The sequence below is a fragment of the Dermacentor variabilis genome, chromosome 1, assembly GCF_050947875.1.
Source record: "Dermacentor variabilis isolate Ectoservices chromosome 1, ASM5094787v1, whole genome shotgun sequence".
Classification (NCBI taxonomy): domain Eukaryota; kingdom Metazoa; phylum Arthropoda; class Arachnida; order Ixodida; family Ixodidae; genus Dermacentor; species Dermacentor variabilis.
The window spans coordinates 139572703-139599298 of record NC_134568.1 but is presented as its reverse complement, the minus strand read 5'-3'; the positions used below and the strand labels follow the sequence as shown (position 1 = coordinate 139599298).

The following is a 26596-nucleotide window of genomic DNA, read 5'->3' as shown; positions in this document are numbered from 1 at the left end:
TTGGTGCCTCCTTGAAATGAAGACTAGTGAAGCCTAGTCAATCAAGGAATTGCTGACAGCGCCCAAACCACAGGATAAACTAGCTGCTGCATTCACTTTTGATGCCCAACATTTCTAACAGTGTTAAGGAGGTGTGTGGCTTAGAGTGCTGCACTGCTGCACATATTTCTCAGTAAACGGAACTCATGTTCATCAAAACATATTTCTCCGGTCCCTTGAGGTTCCATTTAACGAGATTCTACTGTACTTGCAAGTGCACTAGCCATTGAAGAGGCAGTATACTCTCTCAATTCTAACTTATATATTTGATCCATTATCTTCTGTGATTGTTTTTTGTGACTGATATTTACCATACTGAAATGTTTGCTGGGATTTCTTCTAAAGCATTAACATGCAGTGTTCTTTTCCCACCTATTTCCCTCCTGCTCCTCCTCGAAAACTATCCTCTCTTTATCGTCCTACGATCCATTTTCTGTCCTCTGCACCACCCACCATGAAACTGCAGATTATGAAAGCATACGAAGTCCGTGTGCTGCAACAACACCATTTGGTGTCAACACCAAGCCTGGTCTCCTGCCACCACCACCACAGGCATCTGCATCAGCACCGTCTTCTGCAATCACTACCCCAAGTCAACCCAGCCAACCTGGCTCTAAGCTTGGATCCAGCTCTCTTGAGGCATTCTTCACACCTTACTGCTCTGGTGAACAACAGAACATTGCGAGCGCTGCGCCACAGGGTAGCAACGGTGCCACGGTATTGTGTATTACTGGCGACCAGGTACCATTTTCTGCAGCAGCTAATGGGCCTGTGGTTGGTGGCAGCAGCGGAGGTTCATTCATGCCTTCTGGATCGAATCTGGCTTCACCAGCTGCACCTTTAGCAGGACAGCAGCAGCAAGGGTCAGTTCTGTTGTCAAAGCATGAAAGTGGACTTGTTAACGCAAAGTAATGGTACTGTCTTTACTGAGCTTCTTGAATTCGGTGTACGAGGGCTTACAGTAAAAACTCATATTGGTAGTGCAAGATTAAAGAAAACGCGTGCGCAGAGGAACAAATAAAATAGGTGGAAAAGTGCACATTTTTGTTTCAGTGTTGTGCTGCCAATGTGAATGCAAGCTGAAGCTACCAGTTGGTTTGCCTTAACAAGTATGTGCTGTGCAGCGCACGACTCCACTATTTTTTTGCTTGTTTGTCATGCTGCTGCATTGGTGTGATTTGTAGAATTGCTAAGCCAGTATTGCTAAATGTTGTCAATTGCAGGGTGTCTACCAACCAGGAAAACCGGGAATTCTCAGAGATTTTGAGTAGTCTGGGAATTACTCATGAAATACTTGGGGAATTAGTGCTTCTATCAGGGAAAGGGAACAAAAGTCTGTAATGCTGGCTCGAGTAACAGAAAAATCGCAGCGAATATTCTTTGACACCGTGTCGTCGGCTGGAGGAGTTGCCAGTGTACAGTCAACGACAGACTTTCCGGATGCCCAATAATTTGGACGGCTTCGTCGTGCCACTACGCACCCTATAGAGTCAATGTACAAGAACGGCTCTGAAAATTTATCTTTTTGCTTTTGCTAATATTTTGCTAATATTTGCTTCTGTATGCATCTCCTTTTTATTCATATTTGAGAATGTTCACTCAATTTGCAATGGGTTTTACCATTTCTTTTTGAAGATATTTTATTAGCTGTGCATTTTACTAGCCCCTCCCTTCTGTTTTCTTTTGGAATAACATAAACGCTAGCTCTTACTATTCAAGCTCTATTAAGTCGTTTTTTTTTTTAACATGCTTGCCTAGAGAGTGACAGCATCGGGCGACATGGTGTCAGCCAGTTTTGACGTAAAACAAATTTTTGGGTCACTCAGGGAATTTTGCAAAGGCACTCAGGGAAAACCTGGAAAACCTGGAAAACTCGGAGAATTTGAATATGTCAACTTGGTAGACACCCTGAATTGGTCAAAAATTCTTTACAAATCAGTTTAAAATTTGAAGTGAATTTAATACTGATTAAATAATTTGGTTGAACATTTTGTATTAGTAGTATTTGCAAGTAGTTCGCCACTTAAGATTGTTCATGTCAGTTGGGCTAACAAGGCCTGTGTTTTTCTCAAAAACTATGCTGTCATTTAACAAAAAAATTCATTTTTGCTTTTGTGCTTGTTCCTGCCTTTCTTTTTTTCTTTTTCTTTTTTTTGCTTAAAAACCTACACTTAGTGGATCATTTCGTAGGCTGCATGGACCATTTGTTATGTGCAATGTCCTGGTACAGCTTTGCAATATAAAAATAAATGAAAGCTTTAATGTGAAATTAATGTTGAAGCAAAGGTGGTGAGAAAAGTTAATTGTCTAGGTATAGCTCTGAACAAATTTCAAGAGCTAATTTCTATCAGTGAATGTGGTACGATGGAATTCCCTATGTAAATTTAACTAAAAATGTAAGCATGCTTTCTTTTTTTTAAGCAAGAAATAATCACTTCTGTTTGCCAAATATACTTGTTTTGTAACCAGATGAATACGTCTCGGCATTAGTTACATGCAGGTCCAGTGACTGTAACACATAACTTTCTCAGGAATGTGTATTGCCTTGTGGATGTGTAGATCTCTGTGAATAGTGGGTGGCAACTCCCAAATTATGAGAAGCAACATGTGCGAGCCTATGAAAGTAAATGGCCTGATGTGCTTCTAGGCAAACTAGCTCAAATCTGGCACTAGCGCTTTTTGTGCACTTCAGAACAGGGCATGGATCCACACTACATACTGTGGTATGGTAGACTTTCGTTAATTTGACTCCGGTTATTTCGAGTTGGTTAATTCATCTGGACCAAAGGCCCCGGCTGGCCCTTATACATTTCTCTGGGCCAAGACTCGTAATTTTGATGCTGAGAATGGCTCTCGCTGGATAATTTGAACTTTAATAGTCGACATGCACATGCCTGTTCCTAGTAGGGACCCCAATAGCTGTGGCATTGATCTTGGTGGTGCTAGGGAACAGTAAATGTGTCATACATGCCATATCCCACCCTAAATGCTGATTTTGAGCCTGCTCTTCGCAGAGTTGCAAGTGAAAACCAAACCTTGCAATATATGCATACCGTATTTACTCGATTTTAATGCGTCCTCAATTGTAACGTGCACCCATTTTCCCTGACTAAAAAGAAAGGGGAAAAACCCCGCTCTCGATTTTAACGCGCACCCGTTTGCCGCGACCTAAAAAAAAAAGTCCTTTACAGTACCGCACACCTCATTCTTTCTCACAGGAATACAACTTTATCTCATTTGGAAAAACATATTTACTTCCAAAGTCAGTTTCGCCCGAAAGGTGAAGCATCGATTACGATAGCAAATTAGTAGACATCTGTGCAAAAAGTAAGGATAGCAGTGTGGATAGCAGTGTCACGCGCGCACAAGCAAGCATGAACACGTCTCACACAATGACTGTGGAAACTTTATCAAAACGCTGGAGTGGGGAAGTGCAGTAGCAGGAGCAAGCGAATTGACCTTTGTGCGGGCTCGCGCTTCAGGGCGCACTAAGCGACAAGACCACAGCGCAGTGCATCTAGATGTGTACTCTTTTGCAGATCGCTTTCAGGATAGGGACCGTGCGGCCGCGCTGTACGTAGCAGCCGCCAGTGTAGAAAGCTTCCCCTGTTTGCGCCAGTCCTTCACGCAAGTTTCGTGAACTCCGAACACCCGTGGTGCGGCCCAATTTTCCATCCGTCTCCGCACACGTGATCACTTTCCTTCTAATTGCGGCATCGTGATGAACTCGGCATGTCTTTGCAGTCAGCACTTCCATGCTGATAGAGCAAATGCGGCAAATGGGAAGACCGGGAAGATGGACGATGCACTAACCTAAGCACACATACTACAGCACATGGAGAAAGCTACGGCTATAGTGTACTAGATTAGGGGTAGTGGGTCGTGGGAAGGCTCCACGGTGAAGCAGTTTTCCTAGAAACATACAGGTGGCTCTGCTGCGCCTTTCATCTGGGCACTTCATGCATGCATACGCATTGGATGTCTCCTTGCCCTGTTGGAAAAATGAATGGAAGAGAGATAAAGAGGGGAAAGAAACCGAGTTGCTTTGTTTTCTCTTCGTGTTCTTTTTTTTCTTGCGAGGACACAAGTTCAAGAAGTTTCATTGGTACACGATAGTCCAAGCACACGCCGGTGGCATGACTGGCTTATCGGAACCTGCACCAATAACATTCAGCGTACACAGAGGTTTAGTTCTGCAGAGAGTGCTTTATTTACACATTTGAAAAAAAGGGCTCTAATCCATGTTGTAAAGGTGATTGGACAGTGAAGCTGTAAACAACTAGAATGATTACCCGTTGCGACGTAGGTTGAAATTATTCATGTGGTGACATTCACATGCACTTTACCTAGTTATAACGTTTCGACGGCCTGCGACTCTGCTTGCGCCGCTACTTTGTGCACCGACAAAGAGTGAGCCAGAGAGAAGAGAAATTTGCCACGCCTCGTATGCACGCTGCTCTTCCATTATATGTGCATGTCACGACACAAATTAGTTGCTAGGCGGTTCTTCTTGCACGTACAAAAGTGTAGTTACATCACTCCCTGCTTCGTATGCAACAGTCAAGCTGCCGTCGCCGCGGCAGCTAACGCAAAGGTAATCTTTGCTGGGAAACATATGCAGGGAGCACTACGTGCTTTGCATTGCATGTAGGCGTAGGAGTGTCTTATCAATTATGCACGTGGTTCGAATGCTTGTTTTAAGCTTGTTCTTTATTGAAACATATGCTGTTGTGTATGTTGTATGCGTGAGTCCAGAGAATGTATGCACTGTTCGCTTCCCTTTGGCAAGTGCTTGTAGCCTCTGCCTTACGGAGGTATGAGCCATAGATGATGATAGTTTTCTGTCGATGTTACACCACTAAGAAATCCCGGGATCCTAGTGTAGACAACTTTGCTGTAAAACAGGATGAGAACTCATGCAGCACCTGTTCACTTCTTCCATGGTGTGTGAGAGTGGTTCTGATAATGTACGGCAAACGTATGTCCATTAGACAATGTCGCCTTGTGTACTTCTGGTGTTCATGAAGACAGTCTTTTCGATCATGACATGTGGGAGACTGACTCCTAAAAGAGGCGTGAACATAAGGAACACCACCATAGTTGGGAAATTTATGAGCAGCCCGCTGCTCTGTCGATTGAGACACATTCCATAAGTCAAACAGCATGTAGTGCACGTCGATTGCGGGCCCATCTGTTTGAAGCTCATCAACTTGCAAGCAAGGTTTCTTAGATGAGCCACACACTGCAGGTTTGGCACACACCTTATTTCTTGGAGGTCTTTCGCATGCTGGCACCTTCGACAGGTACTTGGGAACATTGAATGTTCGGTACTGCATCCGGTGAAAGCGAGGTGAAGACGTGGTAACCGCACTTCCTTTCCATCAGTGATGTGAACGTAGTCTCGAAATACATACTTTTCTTCTAACTGCAGCTCGCACACAGCTCCAGGGGTTTATCAGCATGGTGAATGTTCCGATTCCAAACGCAGCGCCTTTTGTTGTCCTCAGAGACATTAAACAACTTCGGCGCATTTTTCACGCCGCTATACCCACGTCTGCAACCAGGAGCGAAGCAGTAGTTCTTCCAACGAGGCTTCGTCATGTCACCTCGTCGGTTAGAGAAAAAAACTGCACATGAAATAACAAATGTGTGCACCAAACACAGCAACACAAATATGTGGATGAGTGCAGGCGACGGCCAACGCGCGAGCGCAGCGGGCCCCAGGTGAAAGGCTCCATAGCGCCACTTTGCAGCCACAAAGATTTTCCAGTATTTGTTTCACACGCGCGCATTGCCCGCGCCTCCCCCTCGGCCCACTACCCCTACCCTAGTACACTATAGCTACAGCAGCTAGGCTCGAAGCACATGCCAGGTGGCCATTTTGAAATGCCGATGGCGATATGGTAACGAAGATTTAAGGTCGTACTCGATTCTAATGTGCAGGCTATTTTTTTACCCGTCTTATCGGAAAAAAATGCATGTTAGATTCAAGTAAATACTGTATTTTCCTGTTTCTAATGCATGCCTTAATTCCAAGAAAACTGGTTTGAATATTTCCTGCATGATAGTCAGATACAAAACTGAAACTGCGTTCACGTTGTTGGCAACAGCTTACTGTTAAAGCCAGCATCATCGTCACTTTCATTACATTTTTTTGGTGACAAGACAAGTTTTTGTGTAAGGTCCTAGCAACCCTAGCATAGGTACCATAGGTTGGCGACAACGTGCCACCTTTATTAAGAAAACTCATTCAAAAACGAAGTTATTTTACATGCTGAGCTAGTAGCAACAAAGCCGTGTTACATTTGACGCGGAGTCGCATGATGAACTGCCGAAGTGGTTAGCTTAGGCCACGGAGTAAGACATATAGGAGGTGAAACTCCCGTCAGCGCGAGCGAGCGCGGGCGACCAGATAAAGTCACAATTGTTGTATGCGCTGACGGGGCCATATACAGTGGCAGCGCCATGCGGCGCGTCGTAGAAGCCGCAGCGAAAAAAAAAAATGCATCGCCCGGGTAGGCGGCTCCGGCCACTCCGGCGCGCTCTCAACGGCGGTAATTTCTTTCCAGGCTACCAGGCACCGACAGCACGATAACGGCTCCGCGGGCTTGTGACCTTTTCTGGTCGCCGCAAACAGCGGAGTTTCCACTCCTAAATATTTCTTGCTCCGTAGCTTAGGCATAGGCCACCATCCCGTTATCTCTGGTTTCAAGAAATGTAAAGTATCAAACAATCTGGGCCTGCATGGAGGACCATTGTGGCCCATAGCAATATAGAGCCAAGAGTAAGAAATATGGACATTTAGCATAAATTTTCATTTTGTAAAGGTAAACTCTGCAGGTTTCACCTTTTTCTGATTACCAGAATCGGAGGTGTGCTATATTTGTGTAAGGTCAACTGCACATTAGATTTGGATGCAAGTTCCTTTCTACTTTGAACCCGTAAAAACTGGGTGTATGAGAATCAGATAAATTCTGCCAAATAAAGCAGCAATGTATATTAAGGATTTTTTCCCCGTCTCTTTTCATTTAAAATATCAAATAAATTTATATATTGCATTGGTCTCATGAAGCTTAAATTAACAGAAATAGACTGTTAATCAATTCTTACTTGTAAGGCATACTTGCATTGCTGGACAGGCATGATTTTGTTTCACATTGGTTCATTCACAAAGGTGGAATAAATGATGTGAAAGCACCTGCTGTGATACAGACTTTCTCAGAAATTCTATTGCATGGCCCCTGCTGTGTGCAGGATTCAGGCTCAGGGTGTCAGTGTAGACTCCATCAGCAGCACACAGCCTGCATCGGGGGCCTCATCAGAGCGCCTGGCACCTGTCTTGACACCACCGTCATCGCCTACACCAAGTCAGAAAAGCCATCATCGGCGTAATGTCAGTGACACATCGGCCTTTGTCAAGTAAGTTAACAGAAAAAGATACATCCCTGTGTGTGGTTCTGTCATTGTTGGCCTGTAGTTCCTGTGTTCACTTGCGAGTGATAAATTATTATTCTTTAAAAGATAGCTGACAAAATTGATTCTTGTTTCCATGCCCTTCATTTGCAAGTTGCTTACTTGCAAATTGCTTACTTCACCAGTAGATAACTGCTTGATCAACAACTGAAGGATGGGTTTGTACTGTGTTTTATGCACAATGCACTACATTGTTCATTAAAGCGGCCATGCAGTACTTTTCTGCACCCTCCCTACTGATGTCTATGCTGCTGTTTTGCGCCAACACAGCACACAGGCGTAAGCACCATTGAAACCCCACTTATGCGTATCTGCTGTGTTTATGCAATGCAGAGTGTATTTATGCGTCAGAAGCCGACCATACCTGCGGCTTGAGACCTCTCAAGCTTACATAGACAGCGCACATTAGACAGACAAAGCATAATGCCTGCGTCATGTCTGTGCCTCAGTATTAATTTCGGGTGTCGCATTGTGCTCTACCATCGAAGTAAATGTGCACAATTTCTGAACTTCTTGTGGCCCACCTTGAACTGTTTCACAGTATTGCAAGCAAATTGAATGGACCTATGGTGGTCAAGCAGTTCTCTATAGAATTTTCGCTATTGCACTGGAGCTGTAACCTTTACAAAGCAATTACTCTTGCATCAAGAATGGCTGTGAGAGCTTTGTAAAAGAAATTGCACCATTAAGTTCTGGATGAACTCTGGAATTTAACATGCATGCATGTGTGTGACTGTTGTCACATATATGGATGCACAGCCCCTGTCACGTAGTTAATAAGCATTGAAAATCTGCAGCACAGTGTTATTTCTAGGTGCCATTTTCTGTAATTAATCTCTTGTTTGTACTTTGTGGATGCCACTAGAAATGGTATGGCAGGCACCAAGCTGTGACAACAGCAGGCAGACAGACTGCATAAAACAAGATGTGAAATTTGCAGTGTGTACATATGTGTGTTAGGTGTGTAAATGCTTTTTTTTTTTCTGTAGTAATTCTTACCTGTTTACTAGCACCGCCCATTTTTATCATTGCAATGTCAATAGCACTGGAATAGAAAAGACTCCTATATGTTATATTGCCTGGTCACGGTAGTAAAACTTGAATTAAAATGAGAACATATTCCAAAGCTAAGTAATATGTACTATGATTCTTTCGAAATTCTGCTACATAATCAAAGAAAAAAAAAGTGTAATATAAAAAACACGAGGCCATGTGATCAAGGCATAAAGTTAATCAGTTGCTCAACTGTAAGCAGACCATCATAGAAAGAAACACAACAGCTTCTGGTCACTAAGTCAAAAGTTAATTTACATTTTGGAACCTATAGGGTTGCTTGTTCAAAAGCCAGTAGGCACAAGGTCGTCATCAGTTCAAGTGCACAGCACATGACATAATGCCTGGGAATAAACTTACGGCATGGTGCCATCAATCCGGTTCATGGAAATGGGTATCGCCTGTGTCAGCAAAAATTTGAGTAATAACCTCTTTGTCAATTTTCTTTCTTTGGTAATCATTGTCATCACATGCCCATTAGGAGAGGCAATACGCAGCGTGGCATGTGTTATAATAAGCACCAACTCCCATCGCACTGAGATGAGAGGGACAGCCCACTTCCTCAGCCATGGAGAAACTAGGAGGGAGCATCAGTTGACAATTTTGACGCCTACTCCTAAATGTTGCAAAAGTCTGAGCCCTCATTACATTATAGACAAGCAGCAACTTTCAGCTGCCTCACATGATGGCTTTTGGTTGTGCAATAAACTAATCTGCCATAGATGTGCTAAAAGCTCTTCCTGTGTTTCATGGCCCTGCAATAGTAGTGAGCCAAACCACTTTTGAAAGCATGTGATATACATTTTTTTTACTTTTTCCACAGTGTTGTGTGCTGTTATCTTAAGTGTTTTTTGGCTTCGTGAGAGAACTGTTCTCAGTTTGGATGCCACTGTAGCACCTCGCCTGATATGGCTGTAATTGCTTCCATTGGGAATTCAGGCCGTTTGTTCAGGAAACATCCCAGTTCCTGGCACCTTTTGAAGTCTCATTGGGCCGTGCTTCATCCCCACATGAGGGCAATCCCCACTGGAATCCGTTTGCTGAGCCTGCGTCTACCTCTGCAGTGGATCCTACAGATCCCGAAGACCACTTCTTTGGCCAGGAGTTTGATAAGATACGCCGAGGCTCGCAGAGCAGTGAGTCTGACCTCCATTCATATTTCTCTAGGTGCATCTCATAGTGCAGGAATAGTAGCAAACCTAAAACTATTGGCACCATTATGGCAATGCAACCTCCTGCTTAGACTTGCATTAGATATACAATACATGATATAGGTCACAGTTTTCACCCCCATTGCCACGTAAATTTGTTGTACAGAAAAATATGGTTGCATCACTGCTAAAGCACGTTTGCAATGCCGAAAAGCAGTTCAAACTGGAAGAAAGTTCTGTTTTTGTGCGATGTGCTTTCTATAACTTTGCAGGGACAATAAACCTGCAGAACTCAAGTAAGGCATGCACTGTTTCTTTCTCTAGGCATATCCAACGTGAAGAGTCGTGAGAGTCTAGTCATGAGCAGTGGCGACTTAGTGGATCCATTTGGGGCTGCACCTTTCAGCCGTTCAGGTGAGGAATCTTTTTATTGACGGGTCACTTACACTGCTTCTTTTTCAAGTTTGTGGAACTGTTGCATGTTCATGATGCTGTTCTTGTTGGTTGCCTTATAATTTGCAAATGTGTGGACTCTGTGGTGTCTTTTCTTTCCTCCTTTTCTTTCAGTTTTGCTAGCTTTAATATATTGTTCATTCATTTACCATAACCACTGCCTTTTCTAAAGACAGCTTAAGCACTGGATGAAATGTGGCTGTATATCGGCAGCACACTGCATGTTCTGTTGTTTTCTAGAGCTACTGGAATTAACAGGTTAGCACTTGAGCATTCATCAACCAAGTTGATATGACTGAGTTGCCACAAAGCAAGAACACCTTTTTTCACAAGGCGCATACATTATAGCCAGGTCTAGTCAGCCAGTCACACATTGGATAACGTTGGCACAGTAGCATGCTCTGCACGTTATCACATTTCTTTTCCTCTAACATTTTAGAAAGTTTATTTTGCAAAGTCCTTGTGCTTGAAACGGTCCGGCAGCTTGCGAGTGCACGTGCTACACTGTAACGATTTATTTTCTACTAGCGGTGTAGCTAACCGTGCCTCCAGCAGTGACATTGACGTAAATGGCGTATACACCACTGACGGTGTCGGGCAGTCTATGCTGACAGGCGGGATAGTCTCACGAGCTTGCTGAACTGGATGCGTTGGATCAGCAGCTGACAATTTAGCGGGATAGTGCATTTTGGCTGAATTTGCTGTGGCCGATGGAGTGCTCTCTGCTGCGATGTCACTGTGCTGCATTACAGGATTTCAGTCTCTCAATACTGGTTCCAGGCTTGTTGCTGGGTCAGCATGACGTGACCAGATGTGGTTGGCGTGCATAAACTGGACTTGTTCGTGCACTTTCACAACATATGTCGTAGCACTCGCAATCTGATGCCCAACACCTTGCTCCCACGAGGGACATTCTCTGCGCGCAGTTTTCACAAGCACTTGATCGCCAACATAAAACAAACGCTCACTCCTGCGACACCTATGTCGCTGTTCTTTGAGTTCCTGCTGCTTGGTGTGCATTGCTCTTGAAAAGTTTGGTTTCAAAAATGCAAGTTTTGTGCATGGCTGTTGCTTGAGAAAAAGTTCAGATGGTGTCTTTCCAGTCACGCGACTGGGTGTATTGCAGTATGCCATCAAAAAACTGTCAATATGTTCCTGGAATGAATGACGTGCACCTGACAATTTGATTTCTAACACTTGCCTTATCAGAGCACATTTCACAGTCTGCCTAGTTCATTCGCCTGTGCCGTTTGAAGCTTTTAAGTTTTAAGGAGGAGTGTTAATGTGTCTCGCGCCGTTGGGGGCTACGAAGTCTGCAAACTCGGCTGCAGTAAATTGCAGCCCATTATTGCTTACCAATATTTCCGGGAAACTGTAAGCTGCAAAAGCACTTCGAAGCTATTCAATTGTCTTTACAGTAGAAGTGGACAACACTGACCATACCTCAACCCACTTGGAAAATGTGTCAACAAGAACAAGAAACACATTTGCATTCATTTGAGCAAAGTCTACATGCACACGTGACCCGCATCTGGTAGGATAACTCCATGGATGAAGTGGTACAGGCTGGGCTGCACATTGCACTACCTGGCACATTTTGCATTTTTTTTTTTTACATACTCCTCTATGGCTTGGTCGATTCCAGGCCACCACACAAGTGTGGGCCAGTTTCTTCATGTGACTTGCCCCAGGATGTTCACTGTGTAACAGATTGAGCGTGTGATACCTCGGCACTTCAGGGATAGCAACCTAAACTCCCCACGTCATGAAGCCCTGCTCCGGTGACAATCTCGGTGTACGTAATACGCCTTGAGTTCTGAGCAGCAACTAGGCCAACCAGCAAGTGTAAAGTCACCTGCACGACTTAATGTCAGACATCTTTTGGACACTTTGGCAATTTCGATGGCTCTCAGTGGAAGAGATTGAAATACTGACAAGCATTTTGGCTGATTCTTCTTATGCCAGCACTACTTAAGGCAATCTGCACAAGGCATCAGCCACATCCATGTTCTTTCCCTTACTGTACTTGTGTAAGAGGAAGCTTTAGTTTGGGCCCAGCTCCGATGCCGCCTATTCAAATACATGTAAAATGCAGAAACTCTATTCTGAGATAACTGCTGGGCTGATTTTAATGAAATTTGTTGCATATGCGAGAGAACGTTATAATCTAGGGACTGTTGGAAGCGCAATTTCGATTTAGGGCCTGAATTTTTCAAAGGGACTGACAACCGATAGCCCGCCTCGCAAATTGTAAAAGCCACCCATCTTTCTGCTTTCACAGGAATGAGTGTAACTGTGCTTAACCACCCAAATTTTGACCTTTTTCAACCGCTTTTGAAAATAAAAAGCTGGTGGAATAAGTTCGCGTTGTTGTACAGACATTTCTTATATTTGTTCTGCGTTTTTCCCCAAGTGCACGCCTACGTCATGGCTGGCTGGCGCCCCCCCCCCCCCCCCCGTCATTGTCGTTCTGTCGATAAACGAGCCAAGCCAACTCTTCGAAAACAAAGGCGAAGGCAGCGCCACTTTTCTGCTCACTATAAACGAAGGCTTATCTGCACATTGTAAGTTAGGAAAAACTTGTAATAAAAAGTGTACTGCATTTTAATACTAATAAAAAGACAAGGAATCGCATACACTAATAGCAGGTCACGTGGTGGACTTCTTATGCAGTTTCATGTTTTTGCCACGTGGGGCGCTAGAGGTAATTTTTCACGACTTCTAGTGACGAATTAAAAATATAAATCCACGTTTCATGAAAAAAACATGGCTCGTATTAGCCACTATGATAGGGAATCATTCCATCAGCAGGATTGATCGAGTCATGTTCTGAGCGGTTGTCTGTCCCTTTAAAAGAAATTTCCAAAAATTGGTAAGGTTGAAAAAAAAAATGCGCAAAGTTTACAAATTGAAAGCTCTGCATCTAGAACAGATACAGTTAAACCTCGATATAACGAAGTAGGTAAAATCGGCAATTTGCTTCGTTGTATCGAAATTTCATTGCATTAGAATTCGACCTTTTATGCAAATAAGTACAGTCGCTGATCAATTTTTCTTGCACGGAAAGGGGCCTTGCATGGAAAGGGGCTGCAGAATTTTCCAAATTATTAGGCAATCAAAAAAAGCAAACTTGAATGAGAAAACAATTCATTTTGATGAATTTGGGAGTCGGCGACAAAGGATATGGTTTCATGCCACGTCGACGATATCTCTACATAGGCAGTATGAAGCCAGCCATGCTTTCGCGTGCACTCCTCCTCTGCTGCTGATAATGTCGCCCGCACTGGGACCACGCTATCTTGAAAAGCACCGGCAGTGAATGCGTTGTCTGCCTCTGGCTCCACCGGGTCCCCGAAACTAGAGATTACGCAACCTTCTTTACTAAATGCGCAGGAAGACAGCCTACATGATACCACTGTGTTGGCACGCCCACTCCTTGCACGCGTGGCAGGTTATGTCTAAAGCAGCATGCACTGCTGGGTATGCCCTCAGCCACATTTACAGTCATGTGCAACCATAGCCGAAACCGGCGCCAAGCATCGCCACGACGTGCACCAACATAACCCCCCTCTTCTCCCCGCCCCTCACGCATGCTTGATTACGTTACCGCAAACTCGCTCCCCTCCCCCTCTTTCCCTTCACGTTGTGAGGCGACACTTGTTCGTGAAGCCACCATCTTTCTTCGTCACCCTCGCACACTTAAACTCGCACTTAAAGCACAAAGTGCACAGGGCGGGATAGCATCTTATCACGCATGGACTTTATATGGAACATGATGCGACTTCAGTGGGGTGGTTGCTCTTGGAGAGGTGCATTTGCAAGCAGCAGCTTGTAATCCAATCATTTGACCATCTGCGTCTGCGGAAATTTTCATTTATTGTCTCGGCATTCTTTTCTTGCGGAAGCGAAATTTTGTTATATTGAAATCACATACAAACACACCTCGTTACATTGAGGTTCTAATTACACTAAAAGCTCATTAATTCAAACCACAAGGAGAAGCCGCTTCAGTTTGAATTAACGAAAGCTCGAACTAACGAAAGTGAAGGAGAACAACGGTACACTGTGATTTGGAAGCAGTAGGGCATGTCAGAAATTTGCCTTGTCAGAAAGTGATGGCATCTGCCACGCGCACACGCCATCTTCAAGTTGCAGCTCTGGGTCCGACTGTGCCACACCACCGATGTCCACCGAAACGAACGTTAGCCGAAGTTTAACACCATCACAAAGAATCGCGACGGCCGGTACCTCCTAAGCTGAAAACGGACGTGCACAACCAATGAAGACTGCTGAGACAAAGACGCTGAACATGTGAAGGTGGCGAAGGCCCGGGTTCATCGGTTCTTCTTGATTGCAAGCGCCGCTGTGACGCACTTGATTCCCTGTGTTTTGGTGCTTGCCGCGCCATCTGCCGCATAACATTTACACAAGATTTGCAAAGTCTCCGAGATTTGCAACGGGCAAGAAGTCTCGAAGGTCACGTAGAACGGAGAAGAGGCAGCCGCCGCTGCCTTCTGGCCGACCCCGCATCGGTTAGATTTTTCCCGATTTTGCTTTCTCTCGCCATTCTCTCCGTTCCGGAGGCGATGCAGCCTTGTGTGTAGGCAGTAGGCGCGTTTCTCTGGCCGTGTGCCAGGCGCCAAGCCGCCGGCACGGTGGTGCGTAGTTCGAATTATCCGTGGCGGAACCTTCTCGCGTTCGAATTAGTGGGCTTTTTTATACATAGACTTCTGTGGAGCTTGGCCGGACCAAATCGTACAGTTCGAATTATCCATAAATTTGAATTATTGAAGTTCGAATTAACGAGCTTTCATTTTACATGGTTTTCTATGGACGAGAGGTTGTAAAAAGTTAAATACTTTGTTATATCAAGGTTTATCTGTATCGCAGTTCTGTAAACTGCGTCCATTAGTGTATTCAAAACACAAATTTTATCTCAGCTTCTGTCTTACCTGAATTTGTTGCATTTTCTACAAGAGTTCTGCAAAAAGTTTTACCCGCATATTAATGATAAATTTGAGAGCCTTGTGTAATGCTTCAATTTTCTCGGCTTTAGATTTACTATTAGATGCAATTTACAGAATTGTTATATTGTTTTTCATTGCTGAGTTACAAAGTTGTAAACTATTGTTCAGTTTTCTGAAAATTCACAATTTTTAACAATTTTATTAACACATTGATGGCTTAAATTGAAAATCCACTACCAACATTTCCTATATTCTAACTTTTTCTTTTAAATGTAACAAACCGCATCAAATTTGGTGCTGTGGTTGCCGAGAAAAACTATTTCTCCTTACCCATGTATCTAGATAGGAGCCCTCGAGCTATAGCTTCCTCTATGGTGTAAAGGTCATTGCCCAGCGCTGCATGCGTGCTGCTGCTAACGCTGGTGTAGGCTTTTCACCCAAGATGCCAAGTAGTGGCTGGGGATCTGCGTATATTGTAAAGTCCCGCCCATACAGATTGCGGTTGAACTTGTGTATAAATATAAATATACTATCAATGTTATATATAAGTGATATTAATGATGGTGCTACGTCCTCATTCAGAATGTTCACAGACAACTGCATGATTACAGAGTCGTAGATAGTTCACTTGACATGCAAAGCCTACAAGATGTTTAAGTCCAAGTATCAAGGCCAACACCTCCCGTTCACACTGCACATACTTTTTTACACTGCGGTGAGAATTCACGAAGCAAATGCAATGGGCCTTTCTTCTCCGTCTGAAGTTTCATGACATATGACTGCACCTAGGTCTTAGGACGACACGTCACACAGCATTCTTATCGGTTTGTCAAGCTCATAGAACCGGAGGACTTTGCTGCTAACAAGCAGCTTCTTTTGTATCTGTGAAGGCATCGCTGCAGGCATCGCTGCATTCCTTTATCCATGATCATTTCTTACCTGCATATTATATTTCTGCATGGTTTTTCAGGAAGTTTCAGTAAAAATTTAGGACACTTAAATATGCTTTTATTTCTGTGATGTTGGTGGGCTCAGGTGTCTTAACAAACACCTTAATCTTCGCTTCCGTGGGATAAATCCCTTCGGCAGTCACTCTGTGACCCAAGTAAGTCACCGACTTTTGAAAAAAACATCATTTGTCAGCATTCAATGTGATGTTATACTCACATAGCCTTTCAAGGACTTGCTCTAGCACCTTTGTCAGGTAGCTGTGTCAGATCCTGCCACTATCACATAATCAATATAGCACCCTACATACGGAATGCCTTTCAGTAATTTGTCCATCGTGGACTGAAATATTGAGGGTACACTAGCCACACCATCTGGAAGGCGTTGAACTGGAACAAATCCGTACCTGTGTTCAGTCAAAAATGGTCATGACTTAAGATTCCGTGGTGCCTGCTGATACACTGCGAACAGATCAAGAACACGGGACACATTACCGCCTGTAATTGTTGAATGCAGGTCTTCTGGTCTCGTCAGCGGTTAATGGTCCATTTAGGATTGGATTAATTGTAACTTCGTAGTCTCCACAGAGCCTCAGACTACTGTCTTTCTTTGGCACCACTACAAGCAGGGTTGTTTTCATCATATCATAGAGTTTTTGTTCCACTTTTTCTTTTAGTGCAAATGGAACAGACCTGGCACAGAATTTCCATTCAAAACTATTTTTGCATCATTTTTTATGGTGCTCAGTGTATGAGAAAAAACTGCAGGGTACTTTTTCTGTAATGAAAAAACTCTGTCCTCTGCAGTTACCTGACCAATCTTGCTCCAGTCTAGCTTGAGATGTTCAAGCCAGTTCCACCCAAGCAATGCTGGCAGTTTCCTTCTGTTATCTTTAAAGGGACACTAAAGTGAAAAATGATTTCTTCTGCATCAGTAAATTACCGTTCTACAACACCAAAAACACCACTCTTACAACGATAAGACGTTTGGTAAGCCAGAAAAAGCGCAAGAACGAAATACAGGTGGCGACGCCTACTTAAGTTCCCGCACCTAGTGGCTGTGACGTCTTGGATTTTGATGGCATCTTCTAGGGCCTACTCATTATTTATAGCAGTACAGGTTGACTACATTGTGTTCTAAAGGAACCATATATTAAACATGGCAAGTTTCGGGAACCTTTACTCAGCCAACCTGGCCCAAATGCGAAAACATGCTTTGGAATCGTTGACGTACCGGCGCTGGGATTTCAGCGCTAAATTCAAATACTGATACTTGAACCTTCATTTTCTCATCTAATAATCAAACAATTTTTTTGAAATGACTGCCTGCAGGGTTCTCAAACAATGCTTCATTAGTCTAAACTGAATTATTGTTTCGCTTTAATGTCCCTTTAACTGCTACTACTGGCAGCCTCATGCTCTAATCTTCGTACACTACTGATACTTCACACAGCCCTTTTAGATTAATTTGTTCTGTGTACGTGCAAAGTGTCACTCTGATGGGCTGGCATGCAAAATGGGCAAAATGTGAATCGTACACGTGCGCACTGGTACTACACTCACAACCACTCCCGTGTCAATTGGCAACTTCAGCAGTTTGCCTTCCACCTGAATGTTGACATCAAAAGACAAGTGAGTCATATTTCCAAAACACTTCGTGCTCAGAGTGTTCATCAGAACATTCTAATGCATTTGCTCTCTTTGACTGTGCTGCTGTGCATATTTTTCTCAAATGTCCTGCTTTTGAGCAATTACGGCACACAAAGTTTTTGTACCAGCATACACTTGAAGAATGCCCTTTGCCGTATCTTTCACACCACTCTTTCTTAGGAATGTGAGTCATTTGTGCCTTTTTCGTCCATTTTTTCTAATGGCTCCTAACTGCATTTAATGATTCCTCCTTGTCCCTTCCTTTCATAAGCGCTGCGTCTCTTGCTGCCATTTCTTGGTCCAAAGCAATCTTGCAGGCACTTTCAAAGGTCAGCTTCTCTTCTGCGAACAAAGCGTGCTCGGTCTGCTCATTCCGTACACCTGTCACGGAGAGCGTCCTGTAGGAAGTTGCCATAGCTGCATTTTCTAGCCAACTGTTTTAATTACACTATGAAATTTTCAAAACTTTCCCCTTCATACTGCGTCTGCTTATTAAACCTACAACGCTCGCCTATCACTGACCTTCTTGGACTGTAATGCTCCTTTAGGAAACGCTTGGCTTCAAGTAGGTTTTCTCGCTTGGGGAAGCTGGCACTACAATGTTCTTAAGACTTCGTAAACTTCGTCTCCCATCACCGTCAAGAATACCGGTAGCTTTTTTTCCTCCTTTATGTCCTTGTGCAAGGACTTCAAATTGCTCTAAGTAAGATTCAGAATTCTGTAACTTGGGATCAAACTCGGCAATCATCCCTAAGCGCGACATTCTTGTCTGTCAGTAGCAAGCTTAGCATCACCTCTGTACTGTTTTCAATGCAATCATTGCGGACTGATTGTGCAATGCTGTTCCTTGCCATTCTGCCCGCTTCCGCAGGATCCGTTGTCTGAAGCTTTCAGTGTCGTTCCCCATTCTCTGCTCAGGTTGCACCCGTAGCCCTTTAGCATGCAGCTTCGCTCACTACATTCATGTCAGCTTCTGTTGGTGCATGTGCAGGGACCGTTGCTCGTGCCCTTGTGCAGTCTGTCGCAGTCTGCTGCAAGCTGCGGTGTTGTACTCCAAGAGCACGTTCTTGACAGGAAGACTTTTTCAGTCGCCAAAACGGGCCCACTATTCTGCCATCCAGTTCCTTCGCCGCATTTTCCTACGGGGTTTAAGTTTCCTTGTCGCCAGTTGATATGATCTAGTGGCCAAAAAGCAAGAACACCATTATTCGCAAGGCGCATACATTTTATAGCCAGGTGTGACATCATACATTAGATAACATCCGCTTAGTAGCATGCTTGCACATTACCATACAAGTGGAAAACAATTGCTACACCAAATGTGTTGGGCTGTGCTTAGGCACACAGTTATGGCCTGAATTTCTGTCAAAGCCTCCAGAAAATGGGCTTACTATTGTGAAAATTTTGGAAATTATTTTAAATATTAGAGTATAAAATCTTTAGCAATGCAATGTTCAAAATTGAGTAACATTTTATAAATTACCTTCCAATGTTTAGTGTTTGTAGAGCAGTTTGTCAAACATTTATTGAATGCACTTTTGCATTCTGAGTTTGTGAAAAATAAGCTAATCTGTACTTACTTTAGTTCAGTTGAGCTGCTGTCTTCTCTTATGCACTTTTGAATCTCTTTCAGCAGGTTTTGCAATTTCATAATGAATGGTTCTTGCCAGTTCATGCATGCAGTGTCATCACTGCTATTGTCACCACTGTCCAAGCCCATCTTAAGGCTCCCACTTGTGCTTGATGAAAGCACACAAGTAGTTGGGTGAATGCGGTTATGTCAAAGCAGCAGCAGTGTCCACAGCATGTTTGCCTTGTTGAGCTAATTTAAGGTTTTATTTGCTTTGTCAAGTTAAGAAGCTTTCTCTACCTACCCTTAAGGGCAACTTTGGCGATTGTTCGATGTCAACGTATGTTGATGAAATTCGCTGAGTACGTTCCTCTGAACACTTCCGTCATGTCCTCAAAAAAAGCAGGTTTGAGAGTTGTGCAGATTTTTTACAAATCAATTTAATTAATTGCCTCGAACACCCTACCTTGCCTCCTCCCCAGTTACAGGCCACATGCTGCTTGACATCAGGAATGTTCCATGCAGAGCATGCTGGGATCATGCAGACTGCTTGCCTCGTATCCCAATTGGGCAGCAAGCGCATGCCCCTTCGATACAGCAGCGTTAACAATCACCTTGTCCAGCTGCCAATAATTTCTGTACTGGCATCAGCATTTCCGCGAGAAAACTATTGTGTTCTCTAAATGAACGATCACATGTGCGAAGTCCACATCTATGTCCACTTTACAGAACATATTGTGTGCATGAAGAGAAAAGGAAGAACGATGAATAGGCAGCATAACGCTCCCGTACTACAGTCTCTCGCTCTCTGTTTTTGAAGGTGCGTGGTCGCTCATATCGGCGCGATTCAGGGTGATGCAACACTGCTTACATCCACAAAATCGGCCTGTTTTCATATGTTCTGACATTATTTGATGTCAACGATGAGTGGCTAGTATTATATCTCAAGCGAACGACGAGTGGTGACTGTGCCTGCTGATCGATGTAAACAAATGCACCGTTCAGTGCTTTGGACTGCCAGTGGCGTTTTTGTGAGATACGAATGCGGAAAGTCGTGCTCTACATCTTACAGTGAGCCTGCAAAGCGTTTACTTGAGAAGGGTTATAACACCTAAAATAGCAAGCAGTGCACATATAAAATCAGTGGTTTAGGCTACCCTTGGTCTTCATGTTGCAGCACGATATGTAGCGCATGGGCGCTGGCTCTCGTGGTGGCGGGTCGAATACAAACGGCAATTGGTGGCTATCGAATTCATCAGATATCTGTAAATATTTGACAGATCCGAAGAGCTGGTGCAGCTGACATTGTCCAAGGAAGATCTGGCGCAGTTGAGATTCAGCCGAGCGTCTGCTCTTCGCTGCCAGTGAGCGAGACCGGCATGCCTTTGCACGCCTTGCGCTCCCCGGTGGAGACACTCGTGACGTCGCTCGGCTGCTTGGTCAGGTTTCGGTTTCGTTCTTGCGCTTTTTGCTTATTTAAAATTGTTGAATTTGCGAAACAATTCCACTATCAGATGTGTGACAGGGGGGTCTTGGGAACCTAGCTATTCCATTACCTTGACATAGTAAAAAAAAATCGCCAGAGTTGCACTTTAAATGTTTGTTGCATACAACATGATACGAAGTGATACAAAGTGTCTGATTAACCTGTAAAAGATCCTCGTACCATGGGCATAGCCAGGGTGGAGGCTTATGGGGCTTCAGCACCCCCCCCCCCCCCCCCCCTGATATTTTTTCTTGCTGTCATGCATCACCGACCAAAACAACCCATGGCACCGGAAACCATTCTGGAATTTCCCTAGAATGTATTTTTCATGCTCGAAAAGACATAGACATTTCAACGCACACATTGCAAAATCGGGCTGGATTTCACGGCAACACCCATGCACCTGACATCACATATCGCAAGGAGCCCCATCCAACCACAAAGTTTCGAGGACATTTTGATGGCGAGAGGGCTCGCCGCGGTACGGAGCGCGCAATTCTGAAACTTAATGGGTATAAAGTTCTCAAACTTTTGATGTAAAAGATGCATTGACATTTCCAAAGTCTTGCTTTAGGTTTTAAATTTTGGAACTTTGGGGAACTGCAAGGCCGAAATGGCATTAATCAAAGCCAACACCGCCGTTTTGATTATCTCGCCGCCTTGAACCGGTGGTTTCGCACGCAGATCCGCTGGCAGCTGCTGGCCTAGCTGCTTCAACATTCACTATTAAGGCTCTTACCATTTGATGCTGCGATTTTCATTGAAAGAATTCGCCGCTGTCCCCAATGGCAACGTCTACGCCTTTGCGGTCTTTGCGAGTAGCTTCGAAGCTCGGAAAGCACGTTGCTTTGCATAATGCCGGTTTCCGAAAGTCAGCTTCGCTTCAATAGAGAAATGTTACGCTGTGAAGCACACACAAAAGTACTGCGGTGTAGCATAACAAGTGTGGGAAGGGGCAATTGTCACGGGACCCAGTATGTATTCCTTAATTATACACGCGTGCACCTGCCATCTCCTGTCCCAGTACGAGCACTGATATGCCTAATAAGTGTACTGGCAGGCCTTCAGAGCTTTTTCAGATGTGCCTGTGGCCATTTGAACCATAAAGGGCAGTAAAAGACATGCACTCCTTTTTTCAAACTGCACGATTTTTCGGACGTTTTCGTGGTCCCTAGGGAGTCCAAAAAAAATGGGACGTTGACTGTGCAACTGGCCAAGAGGATGCTTCAAAATGGTCCGTGGGACGAACGCGCGGTGGAACGAGGACGAGAACAGAATAGACCGTCGCATTGAGGAATGATTAGGAAGGGAACTGTGCCACCTCTTCTTTGAAGGAGCTTGAGCTCAAAAAGCAAAATTTTGGCTGACGCCGTGATGCAGGTGACCCTCAGTCAAACCAAAATAAAATCTTTAAAGCAGTGAAATGCAACACTGAATGATTGTGTGTGGGCTGAGAGTATCTCAGGACAGTTGAGATTGACTTTACAGTTGCTGAGAGAATCTCACTTGAGACAAAGTTCGGGCCTCATACCAATGAGCTTGCTGTCAGTTGATAGAAATGGCTCATATTCGAAAATATTTGCTTCTGTATGCATCTCCTTTTTATTCATATTTGAGAATGTTCACTCAATTTGCAATGGGTTTTACCATTTCTTTTTGAAGGTATTTTATTTGCTGTGCATTCTACTAGCCCCTCCCTTCTGTTTTCTTTTGGAATAACATAAACGCTACCTCTTACTATTCAAACTCTATTAAGTTTTTTTTTTTTTAACATGCTTGCCTAGAGAGTGACAGCATCGGGCGACATGGTGTCAGCCAGTTTTGACGTAAAACAAATTTTTGGGTCACTCAGGGAATTTTGCAAAGGCACTCAGGGAAAACCTGGAAAACTCGGAGAATTTGAATATGTCAACTTGGTAGACACCCTGAATTGGTCAAAAATTCTTTACAAATCAGTTTAAAATTTGAAGTGAATTTAATACTGATTAAATAATTTGGTTGAACATTTTGTATTAGTAGTATTTGCAAGTAGTTCGCCACTTAAGATTGTTCATGTCAGTTGGGCTAACAAGGCCTGTGTTTGTCTCAAAAACTATGCTGTCATTTAAGAAAAAAAAATTCATTTTTGCTTTTGTGTCTTTTCCTGCCTTTCTTTTTTTCTTTTTTATTTTTTTTTTATTTTTTTGCTTAAACACCTCCACTTAGTGGATCATTTCGTAGGCTGCATGGACCATTTGTTATGTGCAATGTCCTGGTACAGCTTTGCAATATAAACATAAATGAAAGCTTTAATGTGAAATTAATGTTGAAGCAAAGGTGGTGAGAAAAGTTAATTGTCTAGATATAGCTCTGAACAAATTTCAAGAGCTAATTTCTATCAGTGAATGTGGTACGATGGAGTTCCCTATGTAAATTCAACTAAAAATGTAAGCATGCTTTCTTTTTTTTTAAGCAAGAAATAATCACTTCTGTTTGCCAAATATACTTGTTTTGTAACCAGATGAATACGTCTCGGCATTAGTTACATACAGGTCCAGTGACTGTAACACATAAGTTTCTCAGGAATGTGTATTGCCTTGTTCTATTTTGAATGAAGTAAACACTACTCCTTACCATTCAAACTGAATTAAGACATTTTTTATTTATCATGCTTACTAGAGAGTGACAGCATCGGGCGACATGATGTCAGCCCGTCTTGACATAAAGCAAAGTTCTGTGTCACTCAGGAAATTTTGCAAAGGCACTCAGGGAAAACCTGGAAAACTTGGGGAATTTGAAAATGTCAACTTGGTAGACACCCTGTTTTGTACTACGTATTTATGCAGCTGAACAACATATCATTGTATACTGGGTTCCTGGCCTCAGAGGCATTGAGGGTAATATGCTTGCTGATTAACTTGTGAAGTTCATAGCACTGAAAACTCTTCAACGCTCCTATAGCTGTCACAGCTATAGATTTGAAACATTTCCTGCAGAGAAAACTAAGAAGCCATTGGCAACACCTTTGGCATGCTGAAACATCTAATAAACTTCGCCTAATTAAATCAGTTAGGCATTTGGCCATCAACAACGAAATCACGGGAGGCTGATGTCATCTTAACTCGATTGAGAATAGGACACACACACAGCACACACAGCTGTTTGTTGACTGGTGGTGAACCTGTGATAGTGGTAAATCTAGTGAGAGGTTGACCATCATCCATGTCTTACTGGAGTGCCGGGAAGTAGACATTGAAAGGAGAAAAAAAGACACTTTCCTCTAGCTTGCAGAGAGCATATTCATCTTCATCCAGCAATTTTCCTCGGTAAGGAACCGTTATTCAATACAAAATCAATTTTAGATTTTTTTCAATGAACTCTGCTTATTGCATGTTATCAGCCCAACTAATTCTTAGAGCGGCCTCTCTTGAGAGGCCGCTGTTGCGATGGTAGCATTTTGTATAGGGTACGCCTCCAGGCCCTCGTTTTCAAAGGGCCCTGATGAGGCGGTAGTGCTATGACAGTGCCAAATGTTAGTATACTTATCACCTCTTCATAGCATATCTTTTTCTTTCCAACATATCATTGTACACGCTATGTATCACTGTTACATTTTTTTTACTTAAATACATGTTTTACACGCTTTACAACGAATGTTTTGGGCCACTTTACAGCCGCGTCACATATACCCTGTGACATTGACCATACCATCAACTGCATCGTAGCATATTTTGGTGCTCTTCGGCCTGCCCTGGCACTTGTGCCATAAAACTCCATTAATCATCATCCTCTTACTTGGCTGTTAGTGTTACCTTTAATTAAGTGGCCATTTGATTATTCCTAAGAGCCAATGTTAACAAATCAGCATTAATTACAATAAACCGGTTTTCGGCAAGAAAATTTTCAGGTGGCAGAATTTATAAATTGTGTTAGCAGGAGATAGTGAAGGAATACATGCTGTGGAGATGGGCTTGAACAAGGCTCACCCAATGAGCAACAGTCTGGAAAAGGGCACTGTGCGCTCCTGCACTCTGCAGCACGCAATAGGGTGCTTCGGCTGGTTTTGTCAAGTCTTCGATAGAGTGCAGAAGCAGAAAAGACTACAACCGAAGGTACATCACAGTATATCAGTTGCGACTTACTGGCAAAGGCCAGTCAAGTACAAGCTACTGCTGTGCTAGGTTAACCTGGTAGCAGTCCATCGAGCTTGAGAAATCATGGAAGCAAAGGTCCCATGTCCAGCTTGTAGAGGGCCTGCCATGGCGGGAAAGCACTCAGCAGTTCAGACCTGAAGGGTGAAAGGGTACCTGGAGTATGATCACAAGGAGACCAATTAGAGCGCTTCCCATGGGCCTGTGCTTGCGCATGTGACTGAACTCTGGGAGGGAGGAAGCATTGTTTACACAGGAAAGTAGCTGCGGCACTCTAGCCCTGTTCCCACCCGGGCACCCTCTTCCCACCGGGGCAATGAATCCTGGGAGGAACTGGCTATAGTGAGGGTGCCCTTCACTATAGCCATAGCATTGTAGTGACGCGGGAACAGCAGCCAGTGCAGAGCCTATGTAATGGTAAACCTTTCCATCTCGTTTCATGGTGCCGCAGAAAAGTGTTAAGCTTGTGATTGTGGGGTCCTGGGTTTGAATCTCGTCATGACAACTTAATATACAGTACTTCTTTTTTTTTTTCAACGTTGCTGCATTATTTTTTTCGTTTGACTTCTGCCATGCTTGTTCTTTTATCCTGTGCTTCACCACTGCGCCTGACACGGAGGGCTCCTGCCAAGGGGAGCGAAGCGAGCCGTTGTGTAGCTCAGTAGGAGAGTGGTAGGGACCTTGGGCAGATGCCGCTTTAGTGGCTGCAGACCAATGATCAGGGACGTGTTGTTACATTGTTACTGTGCGTCCCAGTGAGACGGGCCCAACCACTCACTACCAAAACTCTGTGCACATAACATGCAATGAAATAAAAAGAGGCTCCCTCACTTTAGCAACAACACAGTGAGGGGCCCGTCATAATAGTCTATACACTATTATGACGGGCCCCCTCATCGTCGCGAATGCCTTTCTGGAAATTGAGCTTGGCAAATGGCCGTCATCATGTGCAAGCTGAGTATGAGATACGGGAGGGCACCTCGATCCCCACAGTACAAAATAAAAAAGGAAATCATGCAAAAAACACTTAATAGAAGCATAATTTTGAAGTGATCAACTTTTGTGTACTGCTGTGACATGGGCAAGTGGCATCCTGTGCTGGGTACTTGAAAATATGGCACCAAATCCAATGGAAAATTTAAAGTGAGGGGTGAACAACAAGATTACGTGCAAAAAATGCACAAAGGAACGTTAGAGCAAAGGGGAAGCACTGATGAGGGAAGTGAATGGAGACAACTGTTTGCTGCAGAATTAAAAAATCAGCGTCTCATTCTAGACACATTGCATTTATACAGAAAAGAGGGACCTGTTCTGAAAAAAGATTTCATGGCCAAGCAGAAGAAGCAAGGTGGCCATCACATGATAGTGTCCCCAGAGTAGAGACTTTCTACCAGATAATGGGGAAGACGCTGGCACTAGAGCTGAATACAGCCGAACAGTTCAGCCATCTGGGGAAAGTAGAGTTCCTTTATGCAACTATGTGCAGCTGTTTGTTGCTGATGCATTACGCTTGCTCTTCTGTGCAACTCTGCTGCATTGTAGTTGCATTTTATTTTGGTGTAAAGGAACAGGAGAAAAAACACAAAGGATAGTGGGTGGTGAGTGTGTTCAGAGTTATCCAATTGTCCAGAAGTGTTAGTGTTCAGCTTTCAAAGGAGACTAAGAGATACGGGCTTC

The 26596-nt window shown here is 43.7% G+C and overlaps 1 protein-coding gene across 4 annotated transcripts in view; it reads left to right on the top strand.

Annotated features, from left to right (window-relative positions):
* Nak (Numb-associated kinase) overlaps nucleotides 1-26596 on the top strand; it is a 125018-nt gene that overhangs the window by 71928 nt on the left and 26494 nt on the right. For all 4 annotated transcript variants that reach the window (XM_075696111.1, XM_075696104.1, XM_075696097.1 and 1 more), the window contains 4 exons: nucleotides 506-902; nucleotides 7294-7458; nucleotides 9505-9701; nucleotides 10041-10130. In XM_075696111.1, coding sequence (XP_075552226.1) covers nucleotides 506-902; nucleotides 7294-7458; nucleotides 9505-9701; nucleotides 10041-10130 — 849 coding nt within the window. The remainder of the gene's footprint in view (nucleotides 1-505; nucleotides 903-7293; nucleotides 7459-9504; nucleotides 9702-10040; nucleotides 10131-26596) is intronic.